The 17,230-nt window shown below is 43.7% G+C and overlaps 2 protein-coding genes across 6 annotated transcripts in view; one reads left to right on the top strand and one right to left on the bottom strand.

Moving 5' to 3' along the window:
• The window catches only part of NT5E (5'-nucleotidase ecto), a 502,044-nt gene that overhangs the window by 393,683 nt on the left and 91,131 nt on the right, over window positions 1-17,230 (top strand). The window lies entirely within an intron of this gene.
• LOC115467289 (sorting nexin-14) overlaps window positions 1-17,230 on the bottom strand; it is a 193,165-nt gene that overhangs the window by 117,707 nt on the left and 58,228 nt on the right. For all 5 annotated transcript variants that reach the window (XM_030199131.1, XM_030199130.1, XM_030199133.1 and 2 more), the window contains 4 exons: window positions 13,174-13,218; window positions 9,631-9,711; window positions 9,214-9,328; window positions 2,462-2,617 (listed from right to left, as the gene is read on the bottom strand). In XM_030199131.1, the coding sequence (XP_030054991.1) occupies window positions 2,462-2,617; window positions 9,214-9,328; window positions 9,631-9,711; window positions 13,174-13,218 (397 nt within the window). The remainder of the gene's footprint in view (window positions 1-2,461; window positions 2,618-9,213; window positions 9,329-9,630; window positions 9,712-13,173; window positions 13,219-17,230) is intronic.

Below are 17,230 nucleotides of genomic sequence, written 5' to 3'. Positions count from 1 at the left end.
CCAAAGGGGTGAAGGGGGGCACCTACATGTGGGTACAGTGGGTTTGGGGGGCGGTTTGGAGGGCTCCCATTTACCAGCACAAGTGTAACAGGTGGGGGGGGGATGGGCCTGGGTCCACCTGCCTGAAGTCCACTGCACCCCCTAATAACTGCTCCAGTGACCTGCATACTGCTGCCAGGGAGGTGGGTATGACATTTGAGGGTGAAAATAGAAAGTTGTGAAACATCATTTTTTGTGGTGGGAGGGGGTTAGTGACCACTGGGGGAGTCAGGGGAGGTCATCCCCGATTGCCTCTGGGGGTAATCTGGTCATTTAGGGCACTTTTTGGGGCCTTATTCGTGGAAAAAACAGGGTCCAGGAAAGGTGCCCTAAATTCTAGCTACAAACGCATACTTTTTTTCCATTATCAGCGAAAGGCGTCCATCTCTCCTCGGCCGATAACCACGCCCCAGTTCCACCTTCGCCACGCCTCCGACACGCCCCTGTCAACTTTGTACACTTCCGCGATGGAGTGCAGTTGAAAACGTCCAAAATCGGCTTTCCATTATACCGATTTATTGGTTTTTGTGAGATAAACGTCTATCTCCCGATTTGGGTCGAAATCTAGGCGTTTTTCTCTTTCAATTATAAGGTGGATAGTAACATAGTAGATGACGGCAGAAAAAGACCTGCACGGTCCATCCAGTCTGCCCAACAAGATAAACTCATATTTGCTGCTTTTTGTGTATACCCTACTTTGATTTGTACCTGTGCTCTTCAGGGCACAGACCGTATAAGTCTGCCCAGCACTAGCCCCGCCTCCCACCACCGGCTCTGGAATTGTATCATGTACCAATTTTGTATTACTGTTACATGTTGGAAACTGCTTGAAACAATTTTGCCAGAAAAGTGCTAAAAATCATTCCACCTAGTCTAACTGTTGAAGTACTCCAGTTTACAAGATAGTAATTCTTTATCTCTTTCACTAACCCCGCTAAAGTATCCAAGCCTTCCTTAAACTTCAAAGCAAAACATAATAGTCTAGAACATTGAAGGCTTCCCAAAGTGACTCCATAGTCACAACTGCCTATTTTCTCATCAGACTGATACCAAGAATGAAAACAACCTCTCTTCATTGACCCTTCATTCAAATTAACACCAGCTCAATACTGTAATCCAGTTTGCAAATCTTCCAGTCCCCATGGGGAGGACACTGTAGTACAGCCCCCTCAGTGATAGTACTCAATGGAGAACACCAGGTACACACAGTGGATCAAAAAAAGAATCCTCTCATAGTACTCAATGGAACAACATTCTGGTCTGCTAGCGTCAGCACATCGATTCTCCTGCAATGGGCTGAGGTATACCTCATCCATATTTTGGTCTGCAGAAGTCCCATGGACCCCAGCGAGGCCACAACCCTCTCTTCAGTCATCCAAACTTCTAAAGCCTCCAACATCTACTACAACATTGGCAGGAGCGGCCTGGAACTGGAAGGACAATTTTGCAGCGTCCTCAAATTCTCTCTCCACTGCCCAATAGCATACAGGAGGCCAGTAAGTTAGAAACCTATCGGGCTAATTGTAACTCAAAACTGTGTGTCCATCTGCAAATGCTATTCTGGACTCCTCCTCCCATAATCCCCCCCTAAAAATTTTATTAGGTATTTACTTTTGATATCCTTTGCTCCTGTTATTATGCAAAATTTCAATAAAATATATATTTTCTTAAATGTTTTCTTGTATCACTACTTACATACACATTAGCTTTTAGTGTGCGCTAACTGTGTAGGCGCCCACAATATTTCTATTTATTTATTTATTTTATTATACTTGTATCCCGCACTTTCCCACTAAAAGCAGGCTCAATGTGGCTTACGTAGTAATAGGTAACACAGAATTTTGTTATGTAAAGTAGGACATTAAGTATAACATAATAGAAGGATGGATGGGTAGTAAATGGATGGGTAGGTAGGTAGAGACAGGTGATAGAGAGAGGAGGGTAAGGTGGGAGATAGATTCTGGGTCAATGTCGTTTTCTCTTCAGTATATGTAAGGTAGATGGGTTCAAGAGATTAATCAGGGTCTTTTGGGTAGGCTTGTTTGAATAGATGGGATTTTAGTGCTTTTCTAAATGGTAGGTGGTCATGGATTGCTCGGATAGGTCTAGGGAGAGCGTTCCAGAGTTGGCTGCCCAGGAAGGAGAAATTGGATCCATAATAAGTTTTGTACTTGAGACCTTTACAGCTGGGGTAGCGCCTACACAGCGCATGCTAATTTTGTGCATGTGCTAAAAACGCTAGCGCACCTTAGTAAACAGGGCCTTTAATCTGTTGCAAGGAAATATGAGATCAAACGATATTATTTGCTGAGCATTCACAATCATTTTCAATTTTCTTTTTAACACTACCTTAATAAAAAAAAGTTAACCTGATCCATTATCAAAATGTTTGTTTTTTTTTTTTTTTAAAGCAGATACTTACTTCTTTCAATCTCTTCCACAATGAAAGGATCAAATCGTATTTTGTCAATGCTTTCATCTAGACAGTAAGTCTGGAAGATTTTCTTTACTTCTTCGTGGAGAGGTATCATTTCTTCCTCAGTTAACTCTGGCTGCAAAATTCTGTCATTGAATTCCTCTGGGAATGGAAAGAAAAGATGTTTTAGATACAGGCTTGAAGGAACTCCTGCGAAAAAAAAAGGTTCCTTTTTTCTCATAGCTCAGATGCTAATAAACTATACCCAAAGGATCAATGCTACTAAAGTAAGTACTATAATGAAAGCAATAAAGGAACACAATTAGTAGGGACTCTCAAACATACGTTTATTCAACACAATTATAGAAAACAATTTTAAAAACACATGACAACCAGTTCAAATGAAGTCAAACAGACCAGTATTGCCCAGGCCACATCCTGCTAGATACTTCCCCTTCATAGCGGTACTGAGGAAAGAAGTGGCGAGAATGTGGAATACGGAGAAGGTTTCATCCGAGTCATGTTTGAGGCCTCATTTGTGGCAGGAGAATTACCTTAAGGGTCCTTTTAAAAAGGCATGCTGAAAAATGGCTTGCGGTAGTGTAAGCGTGGGTTTTGGGCACACGCCAATCCATTTTCAGCACGCCTGTGAAAAAGACTTTTTTTTTTTTTTTTTTTGCCAAAAATGGATGTGCGGCAAAATCAAAATTGCCACTCACCCGTTTTGGGTAGGAGACCTTAGGGCCAACCATTGACCTAGAATCTGGGCGGTAATGACCTACGTGTGTCAAATGCCACTTGGTGTGAGTTACGCAAGTCCGAAAACAAATTTTTTTTTTCAGATGCGCGTATCGGACACGGGCCAAAACTGAAATTACCGCAAGAGCCACGCAGTAGTCGGGCGGTAACTCAATTTTGACGCGCGTTGGGCGCGCGTAGACGCTTACGCGGCTTAGTAAAAGGGACCCTTAGTGATTTAACAATGAAGAAAAGGGGACACAGAACTAAGGGCCTCTTTTACAAAGCAGAACTAGCAATTCCTGTGCAGCAAATGAGAGAAAGCTCATTCAACTCATATGGGCTTCCTCTCATTCACCGCGTGGGAATTGCTAGCACAGTTTTATAAAAGAAGCCCTAAATTTGAAAGAGCTTGGAAACCTTTTCTTCTTTGGTATGAACCTGGGCAGTCAGTTGGACAAACAGTTTCTGATGACCCAGGTAATCCTTGTACAGTTAGCTTGATTTACTATGGTTTTACTATTGTTTATGGCTGTCTCTTGTTGGAGAAATATATGCCATTACTTTCACTTGTCATTTCAATTTAGTATCTATGTTTGCTGCTGACGATCGATAATGGACAATGGGAGGAATTTCACTATTAAGGGATATGTTTTAGTTGGCGTTGGACTTATATTTGAAGAACACTTCACTGACAGAAGAGGGGAAATGGGGTATTGATGTATTTTCAGTTACTATTTGATTGTGTATTGGGGGTAGAATTTGGGGTTCTTTGTTGAAAAATCTCAAGAAAAATTTCAAATGAAAAAAAAAAAAATACAAACTACCACTCAGCTTGCAATTCCCATAAAGATTAGAAACTGTAAACTGGCTTCTTAAGTATCTTTTTTTTAAAATTACATTTGTACCCCGCGCTTTCCCACTCATGGCAGGCTCAATGCGGCTTACATGGGGCAATGGAGGGTTAAGTGACTTGCCCAGAGTCACAAGGAGCTGCCTGTGCTTGAAGTGGGAATCGAACTCAGTTCCTCAGTTCCCCAGGACCAAAGTCCACCACCCTAACCACTAGGCCACTCCTCCACGCCTCTTGAAAAACTGATGTACAAACCAAGAAAAGGAAAAGGGATGGATTTGATATACCACTGGGGGAAGGCTGACAGTCAAGAGCATGGTTTGGAACAAGGTATCTTTCAAATGAATTTTTTGCTTCAGTCTTCACTGAGGAACATTTGGGAGCGATACCGATGTCAGAAATAGAATTCAAAGTTGATGAGTCAAAGAAACTGAATGAAACCTCTATAAATCTGGAAGATACAAACGGGCAATTTGACAAATTGAAGAGTAGCAAATTACTCGGGCCGGATGGTATTCATCCCAGAGTACTGACAGAATTGAAAAATGAACCTGCAGAACTATTGTTACTAATATGTAATTTATCTTTAAAATCAAGCATGGTACAGGAAGATTGAAGGGTGGTCAATGTAATGCCGATTTTTAAAAAAGGTTCCACCAGTGATCCGGGAAATTATAGACCGGTGACCCTGACGTTGGTGCCAGGCAAAATGGTAGAGACTATTATAAAGAACAAAATTACAGAGCATATTCAAAAGCATGGATTAATGAGACAAAATCAACAAGGATTTAGTGAAGGGAAATCTTGCCTCACCAATCTACTACATTTCTCTGAAGGGGTGAACGTGGATAAAGGTGAGACGATTGATACTGTGTATCCTTATTGTACCCCATGAAAGACTACCGAGGAAATTGAACAGTCATGGGATAGGAGCTGTGTTCTAATGTGGATTAAAAACTAAAAGATAGAAAACAGAGTACGCTTAAATGGTCAGTATTCTCAATAGAAAAGGGTAGACAGTGGGGTCTGTGCTGGGACCACTGCTTTTTATCACTTAACGTTTTTATAAATGATCTAGAGATGGGAGTGAGGTAATTAAAGTTGTTGAAGGGGGTAAGACTCAGGAGTAATGTCAGAAAGTATTATTTCACGGAGAGGGTGGTAGATACGTGGAATGTCCTCCCGCAGAAGGTGGTGGAGATGAAAACGGTAATAGAATTCAAACATGCGTGGGATAAACACAAAGGAATCCTGTTTAGAAGGAATGGATCTATGGAACCTTAGCGGAGATTGGGTGGCAATGCCGGTAATTGGAGAGTAAAACCAATGCTGGGCGGACTTCTACGGTCTGCGCCCTGATCGTGGCTGAATAGATATGGATGGGCTGGAGTGTAAATTTTAAGGGGATGCGACGTTAGCGTCAGAACGTTTAGTACAGGAACAGTGCTAGGCAACCTTTACAGTCTGTGCCCCGAGGACAAATCAAACTCGGGTATAAAGTATCACATACCATGTAAAATGAGTTTATCTTGTTGGGCAGACTGGATGGACCATTCAGGTCTTTATCTGCCGTCATTTACTATGTTATTATGATACTATGATGACAAAAAGTTATTCAAAATTGTTAAATCGCAAGAGGATTGTGAAAAATTACAAGAGGACCTTACGAGACTGGGCATCCAAATGGCAGATGACATTTAATGTGAACAAGTGCAAAGTGATGCATGTGGGAAAGAGGAATCCGAACTACAGTAGGTTCCCATTAGGAGTCACCAACCAGGAAAGGGATCTAGGTGTCATCGTTGATGATATGTTGAAACCCTCTGCTCAGTGTGCAGCGGCAGCTAAGAAAGCAAATAGAATATTAGGTATTATTAGAAAAGGAATGGAAAACAAAAATGAGGACATTATAATGCCATTGTACTATTCCATGGTGCGACCACACCTTGAATACTGTGTGCAATTCTAGTCACCGTATCTCAAAAAAGATACAGTGGAATTAGAAAAAGTACAGAAAAGGGCGACAAAAATGATAAAGGGGATGGGATAAGTTCCCTATGACGAAATGCTTAAGCTACTAGGGCTCTTCAGTTTGGAGAACAGACGGCTGAGGGGAGATATGATAGAGGTCTGTAACCTAATGAGTGAAGTGGAACGGGTAGACATGAATCGCTTGCTTACTCTTTCCAAAAACACCAGGACTAGGGGGCATGCAATGAAGCTACAAAGTAGTAAATTTAAAACAAATCAGAGAAAATATTTTTTCACTCAATGTGAATCAAACTCTGGAATTCGTTGCCAGAGAATATGGTAAACGCAGTTAGCTTAGCAGGGTTTAAAAAGGTTTGGATAGCTTCGTAAAGAAAAGTCCATAAGCCATTATTAAGATGGGCTTGGGGAAAATCCACTGCTTATTTCTAGGATAAGTAGCATAAAATGTATTGTACTGTTTTGAGATCTTGCCAGGTACTTGTAACCTGGATTGGCCACTGTTAGAAACAGGATGCTGGGCTTCACGGACCTTCGATCTGTCCCAATATGGCAAAACGTATGTATTTAACGCACCTTTCTGTGGTTAAAATCACAGCAGTTTATGTATTATATATAGGTACTTATTTTATACCTGGGGCAACTGAGTGTTAAGTGACTTGCCCAGAGTCACAAGGAGCAACAGAAGAAATCAAACCCACTTCCCCCGGTTCTCAGGCCACTGCACTAACCATTAAGCTACTCTTCCACACCTCCATAATCACGAGGTACTTGTGTATGCCAAGGCTGTATACTGCAAAAAGGAGGAATGGCCCTCACAGAAATAATTATACATATAAAGCCACCATCACAGACCTCCAGGCTTACTTAACAGCGTCAAACCCATGTGCACATAAAGTGTTAAAGTATGAAATTAGAAGTCCAGAATATGGTTCTATCATTATACATGGGCAAACAAACTGGTACAAATATTGTAGATTCTGTAAGAAAAAGCTGTTAATTATCTCCCTCTATTGCCCCATGTAAGCCGCATTGAGCCTGCCATGAGTGGGAAAGCACGGGGTACAAATGTAACAAAAATAAAATAGATACTATTGGAGATTCTACATGGAATGTTGCTACTATTGGAGATTCTACATGGAATGTTGCTATTCCACTAGCAACATTCCATGTAGAAGGCTGCGCAGGCTTCTGTTTCTGTGAGTCTGACGTCCTGCACGTACATGCAGGACGTCAGACTCACAGAAGCAGAAGCCTGCGCAGCCACATTGGTGATCTGCAAGGGCCGACTTCTACATGGAATGTTGCTAGTGGAATAGCAACATTCCATGTAGAATCTCCAATAGTAGCAACAGTGGAGGAGTGGCCTAGTGGTTAGGGTGGTGGACTTTGATCCTGGGGAACTGAGTTCGATTCCCACTTCAGGTACAGGCAGCTCCTTGTGACTCTGGGCAAGTCACTTAACCCTCCATTACCCCATGTAAGCTGCATTGAGCCTGCCATGAGTGGGAAAGCGCAGGGTACAAATGTAACAAAAATAAAATAGATACTATTGGAGATTCTACATGGAATGTTGCTACTATTGGAGATTCTACATGGAATGTTGCTATTCCACTAGCAACATTCCATGTAGAAGGCTGTGCAGGCTTCTGTTTCTGTGAGTCTGACGTCCTGCACGTATGTGCAGGACGTCAGACTCACAGAAGCCTGCACGGCCACATTGGTGATCTGCAAGGGCAGACTTCTAGTGGAATAGCAACATTCCATGTAGAATCTCAAATAGTAGCAACAGGGGAGGAGTGGCCTAGCGGTTAGGGTGGCGGACTTTGGTCCTGGGGAACTGAGGAACTGAGTTTGATTCCCACTTCAGGCACAGACAGCTCCTTGTGACTCTGGGCAAGTCACTTAACCCTCCATTGCCCCATGTAAGCTGCATTGAGCCTGCCATGAGTGGGAAAGCGCGGGGTACAAATGTAACAAAAATAAAATAGATACTATTGGAGATTCTACATGGAATGTTGCTACTATTGGAGATTCTACCTGGAATGTTGCTACTCTTTGAGATTCTACATGGAATGTTGCTATTCCACTAGCAACATTCCATGTAGAAGGCTGCGCAGGCTTCTGTTTCTGTGAGTCTGACGTCCTGCACGTATGTGCAGGACGTCAGACTCGCAGAAGCCTGCACGGCCACATTGGTGATCTGCAAGGGCTGACTTCTACATGGAATGTTGCTAGTGGAATAGCAACATTCCATGTAGAATCTCAAATAGTAGCAACAGTGGAGGAGTGGCCTAGTGGTTAGGGTGGTGGACTTTGGTCCTGAGGAACTGAGTTTGATTCCCACTTCAGGCACAGGCAGCTCCTTGTGACTCTGGGCAAGTCACTTAACCCTCCATTGCCCCATGTAAGCCGCATTGAGCCTGCCATGAGTGGGAAAGCACAGGGTACAAATATAACAAAAATAAAATAGATACTATTGGAGATTCTATATGGAATGTTGCTATTCCACTAGCAACATTCCATGTAGAAGCCTGCGCGGCCACATTGGTGATCTGCAAGGGCCGACTTCTAGTGGAATAGCAACATTCCATGTAGAATCTCAAATAGTAGCAACAGTGGAGGAGTGGCCTAGTGGTTAGGGTGGTGGACTTTGGTCCTGGGGAACTGAGTTGGATTCCCACTTCAGGCACAGGCAGCTCCTTGTGACTCTGGGCAAGTCACTTAACCCTCCATTGCCCCATGTAAGCCGCATTGAGCCTGCCATGAGTGGGAAAGCACAGGGTACAAATATAACAAAAATAAAATAGATACTATTGGAGATTCTATATGGAATGTTGCTATTCCACTAGCAACATTCCATGTAGAAGCCTGCGCGGCCACATTGGTGATCTGCAAGGGCCGACTTCTAGTGGAATAGCAACATTCCATGTAGAATCTCAAATAGTAGCAACAGTGGAGGAGTGGCCTAGTGGTTAGGGTGGTGGACTTTGGTCCTGAGGAACTGAGTTCGATTCCCACTTCAGGCACAGGCAGCTCCTTGTGACTCTGGGCAAGTCACTTAACCCTCCATTGCCCCATGTAAGCCGCATTGTGCCTGCCATGAGTGGGAAAGCACTGTTAACAAAAAAAAAAAAAAAAATATATATATATCAAATTGATGACCATTTTACTTTACCGACTGAAAGACAAAACTGCAATAAGTGCACGGCTCCTTCCTGTTTCAGAAAATTCATGAATCGGAACAAAAGGTCCTGCTGTGCTCTAATCTCTTTCAGTTCCAGCTTCAGTACCTGCAGAGGCAAAGGGAAACCAGTCATCCTTCACATTTTGATAAAGAGAATAACTCTCCAAATCTAGTCACAGATATTCTGTTAGTCCTATAAAAAAAGGCATCACCTTCAACTTATCTTTTGACATTTAATTCCACATATTCAAGTGGAATAACACTGTGACCACAATTCTTTATCAAAAACACTGAATCCCAATTCTTTAGGCAAAAAGGAAAGTCTTCTTTCCTTGACAAAGTAAATATGGATCAGGATTCATCAGCAAGTAAAAAAAAACAACATTTAAAATAATGAACTCTGCTTACAGATGGCTTTTTACTTTTAGGCTCCGCAAATTTCTGTAGGAATGGAACCAACTGGGAGGCTGGATCAGTTGCTTTTTCTGGCTAAGAAACAAAAAGAACTCAGTGGCAATAACATGTATCTACATATTAATTACAATGAAATAAAATTAAATACAGATTACAGCAATATTTCCAGGTTATCAGCTTTGTTTGATTGTAATCCTACTTACTCTCTTGCTGGCCACCCTCTCATGTAGGCAGAGGGATCAGTAAGTATGAAGAGGCCTAGAGCCGAGGCACCTAAAATATTTTTTATTGCTAGACAAAGTCCTTGACTAACATCCTCAATAACTTCATGGCAACCTGTACAAGCATAACCCATCAAACATATAAAAGACAAGTGACCGACTCACCCACAAATGCGCAGTAGAGACTTCCCTCTCTGTCCTGCCCTTGCGTCAAGACGTGACGATGTCAGAGGGCAGAACAGAGAGGGAAACGGACGCTGCTGGCCTGCCGCTGCCGCTGGAGAGCCTGGAGACGAAGGAAAGGAACATCGCCAGGGCACCAACCTCCACTTCCCCCCAATCCCCAACGTCGTCGCTCCCTGCCCCCTCCGTATTGGGCCCCCTGCACTGACATGACAGTGCCTCTCACGAGGCGCTCTCATGTCAGTGCAGGGGGCCCGGCACGGAGGGGGCAGGGAGCAGTGGCGAGGAGGGTAGCTGGACATGGGGGGGAGGCCAAGGGAAAGAGGAGGGTTGTTGGATATGGGGGGAGGGCAGGGGAGAGAGGAGGGTCGGTGGACGGGGTGAGGCCAGGGGAGACAGGAGGGCTGCTGGACATGGATCGATGGAGGGGAGGGGAGGATAGGAGGGTTGCTGGACATGGGGGGAGGGCAGGGGAGAGAGCAGGGTTGGTGGACAGGGCGGGGAGGCCAAGGGAAAGAGGAGGGTTACTGGATATGGGGGGAGGGCAGGGGAGAGAGGATGGTTGGTGGACGGGGGGGGGGGGGGGGGGGGGGGGGGGAGGCCAGGGGATACAGGAGGGCTGGGGAGAGAGGAGGTTTGCTGGACATGGAGGTGAGAATTACAAATCTCCCCCGTTTTAATGGGCTTAACGGCTAGTAAGGAAAGGGAAAAAATGTATACACCACAGATAAGGACAAAGAAATTCTAAAATCAAGTAACAGCCATAAAAATATCTAACGTAGTAAATGACAGCAGATAAAGACCTACACGGTCCATTCAGGGGCCCTTTTACTAAGCCATGTAGGCGCATACGTCAATTGTGAGTTACCGCCTGGCCCTTGTGGTAATTTCATTTTTGATGCATATCCGCTAGGCATGCTGGAAAATATTTTTATTTTCTGACGTGCGGGCAGTAATCGGCATTAATCATCATTCTACGCACGTAGATCATTACCGCCTGGTTACTGTGTGAGACCTTACCGCTAGGTCAATGGCTGGTGGTAAGGTCTCAGACCCAAAATGGACGCACGGCAATTTTCATTTTGCCTCACGTCCATTTTTGGCAAAAATATTTTAAAAAGGCATGTTTTACAGGTGCGCTGAAAAATGATTCTGCGCACACCCAAAATACAAGTCTACACTACCACAGGCCATTTTTCAGCGCACCATTGTAAAAGGACCCCTTAGTCTATCCAACAAGGCAGCCAGAGGTCTACTTTCCGAGGTGTGCAGGTTACACCCTTCTATGCCCTGTTTTGTTTTGATTCCATCCTCTTTCTATATACGGATCCTTCTGTGTTTATCCCATGTGTTTTTTTAATTTCATCATGTGTTTTGTCTCCAGCATCTCCACCACGTTTTCCTAATATTACTCTTATATCTCCCACCTTTTAACCTCACTTCATGTCCTCTAGTTCCACGGCTTCACCGTCACTTAGGGGATTAAGAGGGCTACCTCCCCTAAACCCTCCTGCAGAGCAGTGACCAAAACAAGCAATTTTACAAAACCTATATGCACCCAGAAGCAGATGTAAATCCCAACACTGATCACGGCATTCACAGAAGTGCATTCCCCTGCTGAAATAAGGAATACATGTGTATTTTTTGGTCCTGCCCAAATCACACACTATAGATTTACATGTCTACATCTTGGCTTTCTAAAACTGAGTTTTCAATGTTTATTCAACATACAAGTACAGATGGCAGTATTAAGAAGAAAGCAACAAGACAGACAGTCCACTAGATCCAACATTTTGTTTTCCTAGATGACAGTATTTACATGTGTACATCGCAAATTGGGCTTCTAAAACAAGGGCCAATATGTTTCTAGCTTCTTCTGGGTTCCTCAAATTCATGGCCTTGTTGGGAATACACTAAAAGATTTATAGATTTAAGCACCGAAAATAAGTCTGCCCAATTACATCAACTACTAAGCTCTAGAATCTCCTCCTCTCCCTCAAAGACCCTTTGTGCTTATTTCATGATTTCCTGAACTCAGATACTACTCAACTCTTCCACCTCCACTGGGAGGCTGTTCTAAGCACCCGCCACCCTTTCTGTAAATAAATATTTCCCCAATTTACTCCTGAGTTTAACCCCGTTTGCCTTCATCCTATGGAACGCTCTCCCTAGACCTATCCGAGCAATCCATGACCACCTACCATTTAGAAAAGCACTAAAAACCCATCTATTCAAACAAGCCTACCCAAAAGACCCCATGCTTTCCCACTCATGGCAGGCTCAATGCGGCTTACATATTGTATTCAGGTACTTATTTGTACCTGGGGCAATGGAGGGTTAAGTGACTAATCTCATGAACCCATCTATCTTACATATACTGAAGAGAAAACGACATTGACCCAGACTCTATCTCCCACCTTACCCTCCTCTCTCTATCACCTGTCTCTACCTACCTATCCATCCTATTATTATGTGATACTTAAATGTCCTACTTTACATAACAAAATTCTGTGTTACTTATTACTATGTAAGCCGCATTGAGCCTGCTTTTAGTGGGAAAGTGCGGGATACAAATGTAATAAATAAATATGTCCCCTCTCGTACCAGAGTTCTCTTTCAATTGAAAGAGGCCCGACTCCTGTGCATATATACTCTGGATATATTTATATGTATCATACTCCCCCCCCCCCCCCCCCCCCGCCCGCCTTTCTTCCAAAGTATACTATTGAGATTTTTAAATCTGTCCCCATATGTCTATGTTATTCTAAGTTTTTACATTATGTTTTTTTGTTAAGACTAAAAGTCCTATTTTAGTTTGGTATAATTGATGTTTCATCTATCTTATACTTGCAGCCACAACCATTTTGCATGGTTATTACCTCAAGTTTCAGGATTTTGCTTTTACCCCGGTAAAGTATGCCACGTAAGTTGCTACCAGACATCACTGGGTCCCCTTTTTAGAAACTGGGAGTGCCACATTTGCAGCCTTAGTCGTCCAAAGAGCAAGATCCAAATCTGGGAATCAGAAGAGGGGTATCTACTCCCTGGGAGTCCTAAAAAAGTAATTCCAATGCACAGTAAAGAGCAAGCAGTATAAAGATAATACCATTCTCATAGCATCAACAGTACTTACTGGGGTATCATCTATGAAGATAAGCAGCAAACGATTCACTGTATCCTGCATGAAAACAAAGAAATATTACCTCCACAACAGCTGCCCAGAACCGCAATAAGATTTTGTATGTGCCTGTCTATATAGAGGAAAGCTTAAAAAAAAAAAAACACATGAATGGCACTTGTGAGAATATCATGAAATTCTAGAAGACTCTCCCATGATACGATTGCCTTTTATCGCCACTGCATCACTAAAATGACAGAAGCAGTACTCAAGGTTTGGTGGTAAAGCCAACCAAAAGACATGAAGACAGCTCAAAATGAGGAAAATAGCAGGAAAAAAAATATTTATATGTGCTATGCAAGATTATACAGAGTAGAAAACCAAACTGAAGGTCTTTTTTCAGTGCAACTTATCTCTAGGTATGGAAGCTAGTTCTGAAAATGATACTTGAGCTGTATTAGGATATTAGCACTTATATGAAGCCAGTGGCATAGCCACAGGGGGCCCCCACCCAACAGTGACTTGCAGGGGGGATGCCAAGTCCCACCAATCGAACAGACTCGTAGCCTGAGCCCCTGCTGCCTCAGGAGCGAGGAATCTGGTAGAGTGCTTCAGCCGCAGAAGCCAGCACTTCCATGAGTGCTCTGTTCTAAGCTGCCCCCCCCCCCCCCCCGGCAGCAACAGGTAAAAACAGGAGAGCTGAGGGTGGGGAGAGAAGAGCTGATAGGAAATGCTTGCCCCCCCCCCCCAGTGCACCCCTCCTCTCCCCGCCCCCCAGTGCACCCCTCCTCTCCCCTACCTGCCTCCCCCCCCCCCCCAAAAAAAAAAAAAAGAATAGGCTTATAGGCTTCCGGCTACATTCTTGAAAGCCGGCACGGACACTTTTTCTGAGGCTATGCTGCACTGGAGCCAGTCAAAAGCCCCCCCTTGCTTTTGCAGAAGGCACAAGCACCCCTGGCACCGAAGCAGACTGGCGCAGCAATCCCTCCAGAAGCTCCGTAAGAAGGGCCCTGATTCGCTCGTCAAGAGCCTCCATCGGAAAAGGCTGCGGGGCCGGTGTAGGAGTCGGTGGCAGAATCTGAGGGGGCTCGAGAGCCGGTACCAAGCTGCCAGAAGACCGACGCATCGGCACCTCCTGGATAGAGGATGAGCAGTCCTCTCAGCGCCGACACTTCTCGGGTGCCGAATCCCTCGGCTCCCCGGAGCTCTCAGTACCATGCATGGAAGGAGAATGATGATGGTGCTTCTTAGCCTTCGCTTGACGCCCGTCATCGAGACTCCTCGGTACCGAAGAGGAGGATGTGGAATCTTCACACACCCTCGGGGCCGGGTCCGACGGTTGGTTCCGGGGGGCCTGCATAGCAGTAGACCTCGAGACAGGCGGAGATCCACTTGATGCCTCACTGCTCCCAGCGCGATGTGGTCGTTCAGCAGCCATTACCTGCACTCTCAAAGTCGATGCTTACCTTGACGACGCCAACCTCGGTACCAATGTCAATGCCCACGTCAAAGGACCGGACCGATCAGCAAAACGTCTTTCACGTTGAGCCTCCCAAGACACTCGGGCCCGCTTTTTCATTAAAGAGAACAGCTTACAAGCAGCTGGCCAATGTTCGGGCCCAAGGCATTGGAGACACCACACGTGGGGGTCGGTACCCGAGATGGTCCGGGTGCAGCGAGTACAACGTTTGAAGCCGCAGGGAGTCCTTGATGACATGGACGGAAAAACATCAGCTGCGAAATTAAAGGACTCGATCGTGCCAAATAAAAAGGCACAAAAAAGGAAAAGAAGACCCGGCCGAGCAGCCTAAAAGGCGGTCGCGACGAAAAAGAAGGAAACAAGTGAAGAAAAACTAATAAATAAGGGAAAAACTAACTTTTTTTTTTTGTAATAAACTACTACAACGAAGAAAAAAGAAAAAGGGGAGCGGTAAACACTAAACTAAGTCTCCTGAGCCGATATTGAGCACAATCGAAAAAAACGGGTCACTCAAGACGCGAATCAAAAGAAACAGAGGGCACGCTCGCGCTGTGTGAAGCCGTTCGCGCATGCACGATTCGCTCTGCCCACGCGCCGGTGCGTTCTAGAAGTTTTTGTTTTTTCTTATGGATTTGCCGGTTTCCTGGACCGTCACGGACGACGACCCAATCGTGAGAACAAGCAGCCTGCTTGTCCTCAGAGAATATCCTCCTTATTACAAATAATCAAAAATTACAAACGATCAAAAATTGGATTCTGAACCATCGTCTAAAATTGAATCCTGAGAAAACCAAATGTTTGTGGTTGGGTCCGTCAGATTAAATAGAATTATCTCAACATTTTTCAATAGGTACTAATATTTTTACACTAGATTCGTGTTCAAGAATCCTGGGTGCAGATGTGGACTACTCTATGATATTATCCAACCAAATTAAATCTCTGATTAGTAAATCTTTTTATAAGTACATAAGTAATGCCACACTGGGAAAAGATCAAGGGTCCATCGAGCCCAGCATCCTGTCCACGACAGCGGCCAATCCAGGCCAAGGGCACCTGGCAAGCTTCTCAAACGTACAAACGTTCTATACATTTTTTTCCCGGAATTGTGGATTTTTCCCAAGTCCATTTAGTAGCGGTTTAAGGATTTGTCCTTTAGGAAACCGTCTAACCCTTTTTAAAACTCTGCCAAGCTAACCGCCTTCACCACGTTCTCCGGCAACGAATTCCAGAGTTTAATTACGCATTGGGTGAAGAAAAATTTTCTCCGATTTGTTTTAAATTTACTACACTGTAGTTTCATCGCATGCCCCCTAGTCCTAGTATTTTTGGAAAGCTTAAAAAAAACCTTAAAAAAAAAACTTAGATCGATAAGTAAATACTTTGAACCAGATAAACTTAGATTATTAGTACAGTCTATGGTCTTGTCCAGATTAGATTATTGCAATGTTACTTACATAAACTGTTCTAAAACTTTAATTGGTCATCTACAACAGGTGTAAAATGCAGCTGGTAGATTGATAAACTTTGCCCAACATTCAGATTCTGTTTCTCCATTGCTTAAGGTTATCAATAGAAATCAAACAAAATAAAACATGGAAAAGAAAATAAGATGATACCTTTTTTATTGGACATAACTTAATACATTTCTTGATTAGCTTTCGAAAGTTGCCCTTCTTCCTCAGATCGGAAATAAGCAAATGTGCTAGCTGACAGTGTATATAAGTGAAAACATTCAAGCATTACTATGACAGTCTGACAGGGTGGGAGGAAGGGGGGTGGGTAGGAGGTATGCATGGGGACATCAAAGCATATCATTGATATTCTAACAGGATGGGTGTGGATAGGTGAGGGGTGGGGTGATCAACAGAGACATACAGCTTTATGGTTTATAATGGGCTAGGAACCCCAGATCCTTGTTAAGTCCTTTCTGTTGGGTGTTAAAATATTCAATCATTCTGACTTCAAAGCTCTTACGTTCTTGTATGGTTTTAAAGTTACCTTTCGGATCTGACGAAGAAGGGCAACCTTTAAAAGCTAATCAAGAAATGTATTAAGTTATGTCCAATAAAAAAGGTATCATCTTATTTTCTTTTCCATGTTTTATTTTGTTTGATTTCTATTGATAACCTTAAGAGTGGACTAACACGGCTACCATACTCCTCCCATTGCTTAAGAAACTACACTGGTTAATTATTCATGCTAGAGTTCAATTTAAATTATGTACTCTAGCATTTCGGATTCTATATGGTGAAGCTCTACTATATCTAGCTGATTGGACAACATTTCTTTCTACCACAAATTACAGCAAGACTCGCAATCAAATGTCCTTGGACCCCTTCTCTTCTCAATCTACACCTCTTCCCTGGGCTCGCTGATCTCGTCTCATGGTTTTCAGTATCATCTTTATGCTGATGACACCCAGCTATACCTCTCCACACCTGACATCACCGCGGAGACCCAGGCCAAGGTATCGGCCTGTTTATCCGACATTGCGGCATGGATGTCCAACCGCCACCTGAAGCTGAACATGTCCAAGACCGAGCTCCTCGTCTTTCCTCCTAAACCCACTTCTCCTCTTCCTCCACTCTCTAT

The sequence above is a fragment of the Microcaecilia unicolor genome, chromosome 3 (assembly GCF_901765095.1).
Source record: "Microcaecilia unicolor chromosome 3, aMicUni1.1, whole genome shotgun sequence".
In the NCBI taxonomy this organism is placed as follows: Eukaryota; Metazoa; Chordata; class Amphibia; order Gymnophiona; family Siphonopidae; genus Microcaecilia; species Microcaecilia unicolor.
This window is presented reverse-complemented; position numbering and strand designations above follow the sequence as displayed.